The sequence below is a fragment of the Procambarus clarkii genome, chromosome 13 (genome assembly GCF_040958095.1).
Source record: "Procambarus clarkii isolate CNS0578487 chromosome 13, FALCON_Pclarkii_2.0, whole genome shotgun sequence".
Taxonomy (NCBI): Eukaryota; Metazoa; Arthropoda; class Malacostraca; order Decapoda; family Cambaridae; genus Procambarus; species Procambarus clarkii.
Genome location: NC_091162.1, coordinates 17,155,814 through 17,173,317, shown reverse-complemented (window position 1 = coordinate 17,173,317; position 17,504 = coordinate 17,155,814). Strand labels below are relative to the sequence as shown.

General features: G+C 43.8%; 2 protein-coding genes across 3 annotated transcripts in view; both read left to right on the top strand.

Moving 5' to 3' along the window:
• The window catches only part of Mef2 (myocyte enhancer factor 2), a 653,808-nt gene that overhangs the window by 70,730 nt on the left and 565,574 nt on the right, over positions 1-17,504 (top strand). The window lies entirely within an intron of this gene.
• Positions 8,389-17,504, top strand: part of LOC138364365 (golgin subfamily A member 6-like protein 4) — a 22,383-nt gene continuing 13,267 nt past the window's right edge. The window contains exon 1 of the mRNA XM_069323976.1: positions 8,389-8,554. Within this exon, the coding sequence (XP_069180077.1) occupies positions 8,389-8,554 (166 nt within the window). The remainder of the gene's footprint in view (positions 8,555-17,504) is intronic.

Sequence of the window (17,504 nt, the reverse complement as noted above, 5' to 3'; positions counted from 1 at the left end):
TCTTTTTGTAAGGTCTGATGGCGTAGTGGGTTAAAGCATACTAGTTATGCCAGCTACTGGAAGGTAGTTGTGCTTTCTGGGTTCGAGTCCCACTGGTGGGTGTTGTCCAAAGATTGTTTATCTTCACTTGTGGTTTATGCAAGTATAGGCTTATAAGCTGGACACGAGTTCTCTCACATTGACAGTGGCTTGACGAAAATTGCAGACTGACCCCTCACTCATCTGGTGCCTTCGGGAGGTAGAGATGTTTGAGATATATATATCTCGAACTATCTACTTCTTTTTGTAAGGTCTGATGGCGTAGTGGGTTAAAGCATACTAGTTATGCCAGCTACTGGAAGGTAGTTGTGCTTTCTGGGTTCGAGTCCCACTGGTGGGTGTTGTCCAAAGATTGTTTATCTTCACTTGTGGTTTATGCAAGTATAGGCTTATAAGCTGGACACGAGTTCTCTCACATTGACAGTGGCTTGACGAAAATTGCAGACTGACCCCTCACTCATCTGGTGCCTTCGGGAGGTAGAGATGTTTGAGATATATATATCTCGAACTATCTACTTCTTTTTGTAAGGTCTGATGGCGTAGTGGGTTAAAGCATACTAGTTATGCCAGCTACTGGAAGGTAGTTGTGCTTTCTGGGTTCGAGTCCCACTGGTGGGTGTTGTCCAAAGATTGTTTATCTTCACTTGTGGTTTATGCAAGTATAGGCTTATAAGCTGGACACGAGTTCTCTCACATTGACAGTGGCTTGACGAAAATTGCAGACTGACCCCTCACTCATCTGGTGCCTTCGGGAGGTAGAGATGTTTGAGATATATATATCTCGAACTATCTACTTCTTTTTGTAAGGTCTGATGGCGTAGTGGGTTAAAGCATACTAGTTATGCCAGCTACTGGAAGGTAGTTGTGCTTTCTGGGTTCGAGTCCCACTGGTGGGTGTTGTCCAAAGATTGTTTATCTTCACTTGTGGTTTATGCAAGTATAGGCTTATAAGCTGGACACGAGTTCTCTCACATTGACAGTGGCTTGACGAAAATTGCAGACTGACCCCTCACTCATCTGGTGCCTTCGGGAGGTAGAGATGTTTGAGATATATATATCTCGAACTATCTACTTCTTTTTGTAAGGTCTGATGGCGTAGTGGGTTAAAGCATACTAGTTATGCCAGCTACTGGAAGGTAGTTGTGCTTTCTGGGTTCGAGTCCCACTGGTGGGTGTTGTCCAAAGATTGTTTATCTTCACTTGTGGTTTATGCAAGTATAGGCTTATAAGCTGGACACGAGTTCTCTCACATTGACAGTGGCTTGACGAAAATTGCAGACTGACCCCTCACTCATCTGGTGCCTTCGGGAGGTAGAGATGTTTGAGATATATATATCTCGAACTATCTACTTCTTTTTGTAAGGTCTGATGGCGTAGTGGGTTAAAGCATACTAGTTATGCCAGCTACTGGAAGGTAGTTGTGCTTTCTGGGTTCGAGTCCCACTGGTGGGTGTTGTCCAAAGATTGTTTATCTTCACTTGTGGTTTATGCAAGTATAGGCTTATAAGCTGGACACGAGTTCTCTCACATTGACAGTGGCTTGACGAAAATTGCAGACTGACCCCTCACTCATCTGGTGCCTTCGGGAGGTAGAGATGTTTGAGATATATATATCTCGAACTATCTACTTCTTTTTGTAAGGTCTGATGGCGTAGTGGGTTAAAGCATACTAGTTATGCCAGCTACTGGAAGGTAGTTGTGCTTTCTGGGTTCGAGTCCCACTGGTGGGTGTTGTCCAAAGATTGTTTATCTTCACTTGTGGTTTATGCAAGTATAGGCTTATAAGCTGGACACGAGTTCTCTCACATTGACAGTGGCTTGACGAAAATTGCAGACTGACCCCTCACTCATCTGGTGCCTTCGGGAGGTAGAGATGTTTGAGATATATATATCTCGAACTATCTACTTCTTTTTGTAAGGTCTGATGGCGTAGTGGGTTAAAGCATACTAGTTATGCCAGCTACTGGAAGGTAGTTGTGCTTTCTGGGTTCGAGTCCCACTGGTGGGTGTTGTCCAAAGATTGTTTATCTTCACTTGTGGTTTATGCAAGTATAGGCTTATAAGCTGGACACGAGTTCTCTCACATTGACAGTGGCTTGACGAAAATTGCAGACTGACCCCTCACTCATCTGGTGCCTTCGGGAGGTAGAGATGTTTGAGATATATATATCTCGAACTATCTACTTCTTTTTGTAAGGTCTGATGGCGTAGTGGGTTAAAGCATACTAGTTATGCCAGCTACTGGAAGGTAGTTGTGCTTTCTGGGTTCGAGTCCCACTGGTGGGTGTTGTCCAAAGATTGTTTATCTTCACTTGTGGTTTATGCAAGTATAGGCTTATAAGCTGGACACGAGTTCTCTCACATTGACAGTGGCTTGACGAAAATTGCAGACTGACCCCTCACTCATCTGGTGCCTTCGGGAGGTAGAGATGTTTGAGATATATATATCTCGAACTATCTACTTCTTTTTGTAAGGTCTGATGGCGTAGTGGGTTAAAGCATACTAGTTATGCCAGCTACTGGAAGGTAGTTGTGCTTTCTGGGTTCGAGTCCCACTGGTGGGTGTTGTCCAAAGATTATATATATATATATATATATATATATATATATATATATATATATATATATATATATATAAAACTTTAGACTAGAAATAAAAATGAATTTTGGAGAATTGATTTTACAATTACCATCGACAGTGAAAAGAAACATAAGAAATATTGAGAAAATTCTTGTTAGAATTATTAATCTTACTTTTTCGGTCACACACACACACACATATATATATATATATATATATATATATATATATATATATATATATATATATATATATATATATATATATATATATATATATATATATATTGTTACTGTCACTTATATGTGTGTTTGTGTTGCACTTGTTCTCATGTGTTACACATGAACATATGCATGACACACTCCGGCAAGAACATGGACGATGACTGACATATTATCTCCCCCGGACTGACGAGGCTAGTAACCTTTTTTGTTATTATTATTATTATTATTAGACTTGAACCCCATGTTCAGGCGCCTGGGTACAATGTTGAAATAGATACTTGTTCGTGTTAACTGGGTTGTTGTTGTTAGCGCGGTGCACGGGGCGCTGGTGGTATAATTGAAAAACCCCTTTTTCCACTCACCTAAAATGTTGTATTTTTTTTTTTTTACGGAATTGACTAATCCGTTAAAAATTGAGCGTATTAGTCAAATTTATTGCACTATAATATTAACGTTTTCTATACATTGGCCTCGACAGTTGAGACGGGTTGCTTGGTTTCTAGTCAGGCAAAACAGTTGCATTTTTTACGGAGTGGCAGATCGAGAGAACGGGGGGGGGGTGCCAGGGGGTGGCGCCGAGAGGGGGTTGCCAGAGGGGGTGGCGCTAGTGTTGTCACACTACTCGGGGGAGGAACTGCCTCTGGTTCCCATTTGGGTGTGTGCATCGTAGTCTAGCCTTTCTCTTCGTGTGTGTAATTACCTAAGTGTAATTACCTAAGTGTAACAATTTGTTCACCTAAGTGTAGTTACGAGATGAGAGCTACGCTCGTGGTGTCCCGTCTTCCCAGCACTCTTTGTCGTATAACGCTTTAACAGTACTGACGGTTTTGGCCTCCACCACCACCTTCTCACTTAACGTGTTCCAACCGTCTACCACTCTGTTTGCAAAAGAAAACTTTCTAATATTTTTTTCGGCACCTTTGTTTCCTTAGCTTGAATCTGCATCCTCTTGTTCGTGAAGTTACTGGTTTAAGGAATTCCTCTTTGTCAATTTGGTTGATTTATTTTATTGTTTTGTAAGTGGTGATCATATCATGATCATATCTTTTTCTTCTATCTTTTAGCCCTGGCATGTTTAACACCTCTCCTCGTAACTCTTGTTTTTCAGTTCTTTAAGCCATTTTGTAGCATGTTGCACCTTTTCCAGTTTATTGATGTGGTTCTTGAGTGTGTGTGTGTGTGTGTGTGTGTGTGTGCGTGTGTGTGTGTGTGTGTACTCACCTAGTTGTGCGTGCGGGGGTTGGGCTTTGCCTCTTTGGTCCCGCCTCTCAACTGTCAATCAACTGGTGTACAGATGCCTGAGCCTACTGGGCTCTATCATATCTACATTTGAAACTGTGTATGGAGTCAGCCTCCACCACATCACTGCCTAGTGCATTCCATTTACTAACTGTTCTGACACTGAAAAAATTCTTTCTAATGTCTCTGTGGCTCATTTGGGTACTAAGTTTCCACCTGTGTCCCCTTGTTCGTGTTCCACCCGTGCTGAACAGTTTGTCTTTGTTCACCCTGTCAATTCCCCTGAGAATTTTCTAGGTGGTTATCATGTCTCCCCTTTCTCTTCTGTTTTCCAGGGACGTGAGGTTCAGCTCCTTCAGCCTTTCCTCGTAGCTCATGCCTCTTCAGTTCCGGGACAAATCTGGTGCATATCGCTGAATCTTCTCTAACTTTGTCTTGTGTTTAACTAGATATTAACTCCAGGCAGGAGCTGCAAATTCCAGGATTGGTTTGACATAAGTGGTATGCAGGGTCCTGAACGATTGTGTGTACTCACCTATTTGTGCTTGCAGGATCGAGCATTGATTCTTGGATCCCGCCTTTCCAGCCATCGGTTGTTTACACCAGTGACTCCTGTCCCATTTCCCTATCATACCTTATTTTAAAATTATGAATAGAGTTTGCTTCCACAACCTGTTCCCCAAGTGCATTCCATTTTTCCACTACTCTCACGCTAAAAGAAAACTTCCTAACATCTCTGTGACTCATCTGAGTTTCCAGTTTCCACCCATGTCCCCTCGTTCTGTTAATATTACGTGTGAACATTTCATATATTTCCACTTTGTCAATTTTGTCAATTCCCCTGAGTATTTTATATGTCCCTATCATATCCCCTCACTCCCTTCTTTTCTCTAGTGTCGTAAGGTTCAGTTCCTTCAGACGCTCTTCATATCCCATCACTCGTAACTCTGGGACAAGCCTTGTCGCAAACCTCTGAACCTTCTCCAGTTTCCTTATGTGTTTCTTCAGGTAGGGGCTCCATGATGACGCGGCATACTCTAAGACGGGTCTCACGTAGGCAGTGTAAAGCGCCGTAAAAGCCTCCTCACTTAGGTTTCTGAATGAAGTTCTAATTTTCGCCAGTGTAGAGTACGCTGTTGTCGTTATCCTATTTATATGTGCCTCAGGAGATAGATTAGGTGTTACATCCCCTCCCAGGTCTCTTTCTCGAATCGTTACAGGTAGGCAGTTCCCCTTCATTGTGTACTGTCCGTTTGGTCGCCTATCACCTGATCCCATTTCTATAACTTTACATTTACTCGTGTGGAACTCCAGTAGCCATTTCTCTGACCATCTCTGCAACCTGTCCAGGTCCTCTTGGAGGATCCAAGAATCCTCATCTGTCACAACTCTTCTCATTAATTTTGCGTCATCCGCGAACATTGACATGTAGGATTCCACTCCTGTAAACATATCATTTACGTAAATTAGAAAGAGGATTGGTCCCAGCACCGATCCTTGAGGTACTCCACTCGTTACTGTTCGCCAGTCCGACTTCTCGCCCCTTACCATTACCCTCTGGCTCCTTCCTGTTAGGTAGTTCCTTACCCATGCTAGGGCCTTTCCGCTTACTCCTGCCTGCCCCTCAAGTTTGTATAGCAGTCTCATGTGCGGTACTGTATCAATGGCCTTTTGGCAGCCAAGAAATATGCAGTCTGCCCAGCCTTCTCTGTCCTGCCTTATTCTTGTTACTTTATCATAGAATTCTATTAATACCGCTCTATTAATTCCTCTATTAATTCGATTAATTCTATTCTATTAATCTATTAATTCCTGTAGTCTTTCCTCGTAGCTCATACCCCTCAGTTTGGGTACTAGTCTGGTGGCAAACCTTTGAACCTTTTCCAGTTTAGTCTTATGTTTGACTAGATATGGTGTGTGTGTGTGTGTGTGTGTGTGTGTGTGTGTGTGTGTGTGTGTGTGGTGTGTGTGTGTGTGTGTGTGTGTGTGTGTGTGTGTGTGTGTGTGTGTGTGTGTGTGTGTGTGTGTGTGTGTGTGTGTGTGTGTGTGTGTGTGTGTGTGTGTGTGTGTGGCGTGTGTGTGTGTGTGTGTGTGTGTGTGTGTGTGTGTGTGTGTGTGTGTGTGTGTGTGTGTGTGTGTGTGTGTGTGTGTGTACTCACCTATTTAGTAATATCATACCGTGTGTGTTCTTGTGTGTTCGTGCGGTTATCTCTCTCTCTCTCATTATCTGTTGCATTTGTATCATGACCTTACTTCTCCAAGTAAGAGTTGTGTCAATATCAAGGACAGTAGTTTAGATTTCATAACAAGTAACCTTGATATAAACCGCAAGGTCTTAGGTTATCTTAGTTTCCCATATTCTCTCTCTCTCTCTCTCTCTCTCTCTCTCTCTCTCTCTCTCTCTCTCTCTCTCTCTCTCTCTCTTTCTCTCCCTCTCTCTCTCTCTCTCTCTCTCTCTCTCTCTCTCTCTCTCTCTCTCTCTCTCTCTCTCTCTCTCTCTCTCTCTCTCTCTCTCTCTCTCTCTCTCCATCCCATTACAGCGTATAACAATAGAACATGCGGCATTACGTATCAGTTAGAGCTGTTCGGTGAGGTAACGACACTTCTTTAAGTCTATATAAAATTTTGTATCATTTCAACATTTACAAAATGACGTTTTTTATTCTACGAAACGTCATCGTCGGAATTGCCTGTTTGGTAACGTGTGTTATTAAGGGCGGGGTATCTGGTCAATCGTTGATTGATTCAATGTCGTCTTCGACAATGGCTCCGGGTCCTCTCCCAGACGATGGGAGAGGACCTGGCACGGGCGAGGCGTGTCAGATAGTGGATGAGCGTGGGGGCAGCTGTCAGCTTGTCTTACGCTGACAGCTGCGTGAGAAACTGCCAGATATTGATGTAATGGGGGGAATGGGTACTGGAGGGAATGTCACAGCAATATGGCTGAAAACTCGATGGATGATTGATGAAGATTAAGCCACCCAAGAGGTGGCACGGGCATGAATAGCCCATAAGTGGTACAATTTTTTTTTCTCAGTATTCTGAGGTTGCATTTAACCATCAAGCTGTTATCGCTGAAAACTCATAAGCCATGCACATATATCATGGCATGAAAGTGAGGAGGAGGAGGAGGAGGTTGCAGTCCGTCCTGGACCCAGATCAAGTCGTAACTTATTATTATTAACATCTTTATTGACAAAATTAAATACAATTTTGCCTAATCTGAGGATTTTGATAGTCTTATTAAAGTGAGGATAATGCTGGTATTCACTGTCACGCAGGACAGAGGGTCATACATAAGACAATAGGTCTCGTAACTGAGCCAATAGTGGGAGAGGGAGTCAGTGTATATAGCAGGTGGCGATACAACTAGAGGGTAACGGGCTCACCATAGCCCGTGCTACATGGACATTTCGTTCTGAGTAGCTAAATCTAAAACAACATTACAACTAGAGGGGACACGGGTGGAACTACGTCCCCAAATGAGTCACATAAACACCAGAAAGATCTTCAGCGATGGAGAAGCGCGGAGGTGTAACCATGTAGAATGTTAAGAAGTGGGAGCATATTCCTTACACGGGTTCAACAACTCATGACACAACCCGGAGAATTGGGTTTTCGTGTCAAGCTATTCATGGTTGAGAAGTGGGGACCGAGAGTTGAAGCTCAACACCCCAGCAGCCATAACTAAGGGAATACAAACGTATATTAGTTTTTTCTGTCTGCGTGTATCTTATATTCTGTAATAAGACGAAGAGGAATTCGAACTAGGGCCCGTTTATTTGTGGATCAAATTATAACACCTCTCCCATACGGTCAGGCTGTCATGTCTTTCCATTAAGCATGAAGGAGAGTTGTCTTGCTTCTAAGCTTCAAGGAACTTTGTCTTGCCTCTTAAGCTTGGAGAAAAGTTGCCTTGCACCTTGCAAGAATCCTGGAGAAAAATTGTCTTGCTCCTGAAGTCGGAAGAAAGTTGTCTTGCCTCTAAACTTGGAGGAAAGCTGTCTTCCTCCTAAGCTTGAAGGAGGGTTACATTTTGTATAGCCATACAAAAGAATACCAACTCAACATACTATGAGTCTATGGACGCATGTTCGATCCCATTAAACCGTCTCAGTGTTTCCTCATACTAGGGAGAACTAGTAAGGATAAGGCTTAAGATAAGGTACGAAAATGGAAAGTTCTGAGTATACCAACAAGATAAAATAATAATAATAATTAGGAGAAGGAAGTGCTAAGCCAGTATGACTAAAGCACTTAGAAGGGATACGAGTAAAAGAATCTAAGATAGGACAAAGGGAAGGAATGGTACCCCCAACCACATGGGCCATCGAGGCTCGAACACCGAACTGCAAGAAGAGACGACTTCGATGTCCAGAGACCAGTCCAGGTGATTGGAAGCCCACGAGTGTTATTCCAAGAGCGCACTTGACGTCTAACTGTGTGCTGAGGGAGGTGGCGATCAGTCAGGGTGTGTGTGTGTGTGCTGGAAGTGGCGAGTCAGTAATGGTTTAGGAGCCAAAGTTGAAGTTCGTGATCATTGAAGGTGTAAAAACCCGACCCCAAGCGGTTACCTGATGCCGTGGTCAGCCTTGGACCATCGGGTAGTACCACCACCAGCACCAGCAGCGTGTTCTAATAACCCCGTTCTTCTAATTAATTTGCTGTACCTAAATCGCCTTCATTTGATGGCATTCGGTAGGTGTTAAAAGCATTGGGTAATTGAAAGGCTTTGAATAAGTACATGTCGGTTTATCGTTAAGAAGTATATCTGTTTTTTTTTTAATATTTGTTATATATTTTTTTTTTAAATCCACAAAAAAACATAGATTTTTAGCAACATTTTGAGCTTCATTTGAAATAAATAAATAAATCGGACAACTCTTCAGAAGTTGTTATACATTTTAGCAATAAATAGTTCAACTATTTAGTTCTGCATTTAGTTGTATCCACCTCTGCAACAGTGGATATAACTAATTATATATATATATATATATATATATATATATATATATATATATATATATATATATATATATATATATATATATATATATATATGCGAACAAGCCTGAATGGTCCCCAGGACAATATGCAACTGAAAACTCACACCCCAGAAGTGACTCGAACCCATACTCCCAGGAGCAACGCAACTGGTATGTACAAGATGCCTTAATCCACTTGACCATCACGACCGGACAAAATGAGGTGATAGCCGAGGCTATTTGAACCACCCCACCGCCGGCACTCGGATAGTAATCTTGGGCATAGCATTTTACCAAATCACCTCATTCTTTGGGGCACACGTGAGGAACACAAATGCGAACAAGCCTGAATGGTCCCCAGGACAATATGCAACTGAAAACTCACACTTCTGGGGTGTGAGTTTTCAGTTATATATATATATATATATATATATATATATATATATATATATATATATATATATATATATATATATATACACACACATACACATACATACACATACATATACAACATGTGTTTGTGTGTTTGTATTAGATTATTGGGTACACGATTATGTTATTTGTATTCTTTTTATTTTTAAAGCAATATGTGTGTGTATTTAAGGTATATATGTATGTATGAAAGCGCCAGTGAGTCGTATGGGAAGATGGGGTGAGTGGTGAAGATAAACGGTCGTTCCCCAGATAGTGGAAAAGTCACGTGGTTTCCATGTGACGATAAGGCCATATCAGCGATTGTTTGCTTGGACAGGCGAGGTCTCGCTCAGGGGTTGAGACAGTCGGGTGTGTTCAGACGTCTGGCTTCTTAAATGACGGAGAATTTGACCTTAGATTTTAAAGATATTTGTATATATTTTTTTATATAAGATATATGTTATTGAATGTGTTAGAAAGAGATCACTGCAGACGATGAGTCACAATAACAACTAATAACTGTATAATGTATTGTACTTGTTATAATTTTTACGCAATGTTTCGAACCTACACGGTTCATTCTCAAGTGAGGAGTGAATAGGCACTCCTCACTCCTCACATGAGAATGAACTTTGTAGGTGCGAAACGTTGTGTAAAATTATTAATAGGTCCAGATAGTGTGTAGGGTAATATGTATACTTATTGACTACTCCAAACTATCATCCCTGTAACCGTCTTCTCTCTCTCTCGACAAGCAACATTCGACACACTAACCAGCTAAACGCCACACCACCGTCCTGATCTCTGTAATCATCTTTAATACATATCTGTATTCATCACTATAACCATTCTCACCACCTAGGCGCTATACTAGGTCCACCATCTTGAACCTTCTTATCATCATCACTACCTTCCTTCATTTATTTCTGTACCTTTCACTATAACATTCCCTCTCACTACATTACCGTTCCTCCACCATCCTTCTCCTTCATCACGTGTCCTCTGATTTACCTCCTTCCCAACCCTTTATTATCGTAATGCTTACCACTCACCACCTTCCTTACCCTTCACTCCCTTCCTTACCTTTCACATCCTTCCCCCCCCCCCACCCTCCACTCTATACCCTCAACCCTTCCGTTCACGGTGGTTAAGTAGAGGCACTTGGAGTGGGGGGGGGGGAGGGGAAGGGGGAGCAGTTTATTCCGGTTAAGACTTTTAGAGCCGTGTTCATGATGGTTGGGTAATTATAGCTGAGGTAATTGGAGAGAGAACACACTTTACGTCCCCAGCCTGTGATCTCGCCTCGCTCTCTCTCTCTCTCTCTCTCTCTCTCTCTCTCTCTCTCTCTCTCTCTCTCTCTCTCTCTCTCTCTCTCTCTCTCTCTCTCTCTCTCTCTCTCACTCACTCAACGAGAGAGACTACAAAGCTCTCTCTCTCTCTCTCTCTCTCTCTCTCTCTCTCTCTCTCTCTCTCTCTCTCTCTCTCTCTCTCTCTCTCTCTCTCTCTCTCTCTCTCTCTCTTTCTCAAATACATCGCATACAGGTGTGCGATGTATTTGTGTAAGTATTAGGGTAGATATTTATCAATGATCCTAGCAGCAGAACCCGGAACACCTCACAACTTTGTTCTTTTATAACTTACAGAAAACATAAGGTTACGTTAAGTTAATTACATGAAGTTAAGTTAATTAGAGTGCTAGGTGATTTAGGCTACATTATTTTACGTTAAGTTAATAATGTTATATTGGGTTAATTAAGTTACATTAAGTTAATTAGGTTATTTAGTGTAGGTTAGGTTAATTAATTGCCATTGGGTAACGTTAAGTTATTTAAGGTTATGTGAGGTAAATTAACTTACGTTTGGTTAATTAGGCCACGTTATTTAAATAGGTTAGGTTTTGTTAATTAGGTTAGGTTAGGTTACGTTAGGTTAACTAAACTAGTCGCTTCAAAAAAAAAAAAAAAAAAAATATATATATATATATATATATATATATATATATATATATATATATATATATATATATATATATATATATATATATATATATATATATATATAATTTCTTATTTGCCAGCCGTCTCACTCTCACTGCAAATGCTGCACGACTCATCAGTCTTGAGTTATGAAGGCTGGTCTGAGAAGCACACACTCAAGTGCCAATAATAAGGAGTGTAGTACAGTAAGGAGCACAGAATGTCAGGGGGGGGGGGGAGGGTGAGGGGCGGGGCAGCACTACCATGTACCCACTCACACAGGTACCCACGCTGACTCCAACACCTTCTCCCTCGAAGGTCAAAGGTTGTCCAGAAATCGTGTGTGTGTGTGTGTGTGTGTGTGTGTGTGTGTGTGTGTGTGTGTGTGTGTGTGTGTGTGTGTGTGTGTGTGTGTAGGGGATTCAGGGGGTCATGAATGTGGGTTGAGGTAAAATCATTGTGTTTTTTCATTAGGTTTTGCTGTAATTTGGTTGATTTTTTTGCTCTACGTTGTAATGCACATGCTTGTGGGTATATTTGAGCTGTTAATTGTGCAACCCCCCCCCCCATATCAACCCTATTGGGGGTCATAATTGGGTTGATATGGGACATTATTTCGGTTGATGTGGGGGCAGTATGAAGGGGTTGACGTGGAGTGTAAATAAGGTTGATGTGTGATAATTGGATTGACATTAGGCGGTAATAGGGATGATATTGGAGGGTAATAGGATTGATGTGGGGGTGATAATAGAGGGTTGATACGGGCTAATAATTGGGGGATTGATACGGGCTGATAATAGGATTGATGTGATGTGATAATATGGTTGATGTGGGATGTCAGAGAGACATTTCTAACCACGTTTTGGGCAAGCTTTCAGGCACTGGCGTGACGACAACCTTGACTAACTTTGGTGTGTTTACAAATAGTGAATTGTCGGGTGGACTCATAAAGGCTGGATAGATAACAGCTGCAGTGGTTGGCATGGCCCTATACACGAGCCTAAAGTGATCAGTACTGTGACGAGACCCTGGTGTGTGTGTGTGTGTATGTGTCTTAGGAGGCCGTGTATCGACCCCTAGGATGATCCAGACTGTGGTGGTGCGACTCTAGCATAGTTGGTGTGGTTGGTCAAGGGAGAAAGGTGGTCTCATTATGTTCAGAGTAATTGCAATTCCACTTGTTCACAGTTGCGACGTTGGGTTTCCTCACGCTGTTGTGGTCTTGTGTGCGTGTGTGTGTAGTCACCTAGTTCTGCTTGCGGGGGCTGAGCTCTGGCTCTTTGGTCCCGCCTCTCAACTGTCAATCAACTGATGTACAGGTTCCTGAGCCTACTGGGCTCTATCATATCTACACTTGAAACTGTGTATGGAGTCAGCCTCCACCACATTACTGCCTAATGTATTCTATTTGTTAACTACTCTGACACTGAAACATCTACTTCCAATGTCTCTGTGGCTCATTTGGGTTCTACATTTTCACCTGTGTGTGTGTGTGTGCGTTCGTGTGTGTGCGTGCGTGTGTGCGTGTGTGTGTGTGGCAGCTGGCCCGAGGTTTCGTCCCAGTTTTATAAATATTGTCGTCCATTTCCACATTTGTAAAACAGGAGAGATTTTTGCACCCTTTTCCTGTGCATATGTCACGTGACCGTAGCAGCGGAGTCACGCAGAGGTGTAGACACTTGTAGCGAGTGGACAAGTTGGAGAAGCAGACAGGAGGGACAGGGAAGGTGCTCTGGTGGACGAGGGAGTACCTAAGCAACAGAAGACAGAGGGAGAGGGGGGGAGGAGTCACAGTGAGAGAAGGGATGCCAGAGTTATCTTGAGATGATTTCGGGGCTTTAGTGTCCCCGCGGCCCGGTCCTTGACCAGGCCTTCACCCCCTATGAAGCAGCCCGTGACAGCTGACTAACACCCAGGGACCTATTTTACTGCTCGGTAACAGGGGCATAGGATGAAAGAAACTCTGCCCATTGTTTCTCGCCGACGTCCGGGATCGAACCCGGGACCCCAGGATCATAAATCCAGTGTGCTGTCCGCTCGGCCGACCGGCTCCCTCCCAGTGGAGTGGTCCCCTCAGAGTGGCGAGATGTCAGCAGTTGATGACCCACAGGGGGTTAATAGGAGAAGGATAAATTCGGAGGAATAATGGGCCAACAAGTGGCAGCTAGAGTTTAACTCGAGCAAGTGCAAAGTAAGGAAACTTGATGCTGATGTAAGGAGATCGGACACAAGGTACCAAATAGGAGAGGAACACTTTCAAGAATCACACAGACGGATCTGAGGGTTGATATCACGGCGAACGTGTCACCTGAAGCACACATTAAACGAATACCATCAGCGGCGTTTGTTTATGTCACCAACACAAGAAATCTGAAAAGGAATAATTTGGGACTTTATATTTCACATATGCCAGACGAATCCTGGAATATGCGGCGTCCGTTTGGAGTCTTAATTTTGTCAAAAAATCTAAACAAAATTGGAGAAAATCCAAAAGTTTGACACCTGACAGGTCCCAGAACTGAAAGGTTTGAGTTACAAGGGAAGACTAATTTATTTAACTCTCACATCACTGAAAGACAGTGAGGTACCGCATAAGTGACGTCCTGGTACTCAAGCAAGCAAGCAAGCAAAGTACTGCTCAGTACTACTGCTCAGGTACTCCTCAGGTACTGCTCAATTGGAACGTCAGCCTCTTTTGCGCACACTCCTCACCACACTGACAATGTGGGGGTGGGGGGGGGGGGTGGTATACTATTTAATTATTATATTATTTGTTAAGAGCGGCGGCGGGTGCATATTAGCCCCAGCCGGAGCGGCGACTCGGGAACGCCAGCCCCAGGAGCGAGGGGGCAGGCACGGACGGAGCGTGTACCCGGAGCGTGTACCCGGACCGGTTTACCTGCGACGTACAGCGTGTATCATCACGTTTCCAGGACACATTTCCTGGACACGTTTCAAGGACACTTTTCCCGGCAGGATCCAGGCCTCCTTACATCACGCCTACACTAGTGTGTGTGTCCCTTATATACACCGAAGCCTCACCCTCCTCCCTTTTTAATCAATATATATATATATATATATATATATATATATATATATATATATATATATATATATATATATATATATATATATATATATATATATATATATATATTTATTTATTTTTATGCTATACTAAATGGGGGGTACCCGGCTGTGCCCGGGTCTCCTTCCCCATCTCCTCTTCTCTGGCACCCCCCCTCTCGTCCCCCCCCTCTCACCTTTCTCACCTCTCTTTCCCGACTTCTCTGTCCATCCGTCTCCTCCCCTCCCAGCCTCTTCCTTTCTCCCCCACCATTTTCCCCTCTCTTGCCCCCCCCCCTCCCCCTTCTCTATCCTTTCACCCCTTCACCATCGTGGGCGTTGATGTCCCGAATGTCGTGGATATGTGTTGCATGATAACAGGGTTAAGTATATAAGGGCATGGCTGTTCTTAAACACGTGTGTGTGTGTGTGTGTGTGTGTGTGTGTGTGTGTGTGTGTGTGTGTGTGTGGGTGTGTGTGTGTGTGTGTGTGTGTGTGTGTGTGTGTGTGTGTGTGTGTGTGTGTGTGTGTGTGGGTGTGCGTGTGTGTGTGTGTGCGGGCGTCATTGTAAGATAGGGAGGGCGTAGGTAACCACTCTACTCTCAGTATTCTGTAGTCCAACCACTTGGACTGGACGGTAGAGCGACGGTCTCGCTTCACCCAGGTCGGCGTTCAATCCCCTCCGACTCTCCTGCAAGTGGTTGGGGAGCCGGTCGGCCGAGCGGACAGCACGCTGGACTTGTGATCCTGTGGTCCTGGGTTCGATCCCAGGCGCCGGTGAGAAACAATGGGCAGAGTTTCTTTCACCCTATGCCCCCTGTTACCTAGCAGTAAAAGAGGTACCTGGGTGTTAGTCAGCTGTCACGGGCTGCTTCCTGGGGGTGGAGGCCTGGTCGAGGACTGGGCCGCGGGGACACTAAAGCCCCGAAATCATCTCAAGATAACCTCAAGGCTAGAAGCTTGGAGCCCCATTAAACCTTTCAGGATTCACGGTGAGGGGTCATCGGGGGTGTTAAGGTCGGCCCATTGCTCCAATGCTCCGCCTTCATGAAGTCTGTGGATGTGAAATGTTCAGCCATGAGTCCATAGACTAAGTCTATGGACTCGTGGCATTAGTCAATGCCATGACTAACCATGGCAATATTATCACGTGCCTCTGTATGACTAACCATGGCATTATTCAAGCATTAGTTTGAATAATGACTAACACCCTGAGCCCTTCAGGTGCAAACTTTGTGAGCAGGAACTGCGGCACGATCTCCCACACTACATCACCGAATGCCCAGTTATTAGACCAATCAGGCCCGTTGGCATGAGGTACCTGGAGCTTTGCAATTACTTTATTCACTCTCGTGTTCTTGAGGATATCCTCATAATGCACCCAAAAATTTGCCAGTGCAGGCTACTGAACACATGGCCCTGTATGACTAACCATCCTGTGAGATGGGGACTTTTAGTGTCACTGCTGCCTTATTCACTCTTGTGTTGATGATATCCTTATAATGCATCCGGAGTCTGCCAGTGCAGACTACTTATCACATGCCTCTGTATGATTAACCATCCTGTGTGATGGTGATTTTAGCATCACGTAGCTATCTTTTTGACACACTGTACTCCCCTTCATATAGTCTAGGGTAGCTGCACAAATGCACATGTACCTAAATGTGTTAATAAAGAAATGTGAATTCAGATATTGGTTTTCAAAACATGTTCAGATGTGGCATTCTTTTCGTTGAGGCCTTCTCCGACCCACCCATGTCGGGCACACACCCAACAGCAATTCCTGTTAAAAAACGGATGAGACTAGTCCCAAGCGTCTGACCTCGAACAGATAAACATTCTAATTTATAAATATTGGTTAATATAAGTATCCACAGTAACAGGTAAACCAAAAATATGGAGAGAAATCGTATTGTGGGAAGGGTTGTGTATCGATTTGGTAGGGAAATATGAGGCAACATTCACTAATTTATATTAAACAAAATCTTAAAAATCTTTGTGAAGATTTTGGAATATATTTTATTTTATTTTTCAGTTTCCCCTCTTCATTCCCCCCCCCCCTGTCCTCATTCTCTCTATTGATAAATGGGAATTGTTCAGAGAAAAAGGGAGGAGGAGGAGGAGGAATGAGAGGAGAGGAGGCAGTGTAGGTGACGTCACACTAATGACGTAAGCGGGGCAACGATGACGTAATGAGAGCATGATGTCATGGTGGTAGCGGCGTGGGTGCGTTCAAGGGTAGAAGGTTTCCTTTTTTTTACCCCACGCCCTTCCCCCCCATTACCCCCACGTGCCCCCCAACACCCCCTAAACAACACCCACACCTCAGGGCCTCATTCTCACCAACACCTGTTGGTGAGACCTCACAAACTATCTCTTTAAATAGCTTATATATATATATATATATATATATATATATATATATATATATATATATATATATATATATATATATAAATATATATATAGTGGTGGTTTGTTGAGCGTGTGGATCGTGATTGTGGTGATATTTCTCTACTGGCTCTGGGGACCTTCACCCACCACCATCACCCACCACCATCACCCACCACCATCACCCACCACCATCATCCACCACCATCACCCACCACCATCACCCACCACCATCACCCACCACCATCACCCACCACCACCACCCACCACCATCACCCACCACCATCATCCACCACCATCACCCACCACCATCACCCACCACCATCACCCACCACCATCACCCACCACCATCACCCACCACCATCACCCACCACCATCACCCACCACCATCATCCACCACCATCACCCACCACCATCACCCACCACCATCACCCACCACCATCACCCACCACCATCACCCACCACCATCACCCACCACCACCACCCACCACCATCACCAACCACCACCACCCACCACCATCACCCACCACCACCACCCACCACCATCACCAACCACCATCATCACTATCACCAACCACCATCACCA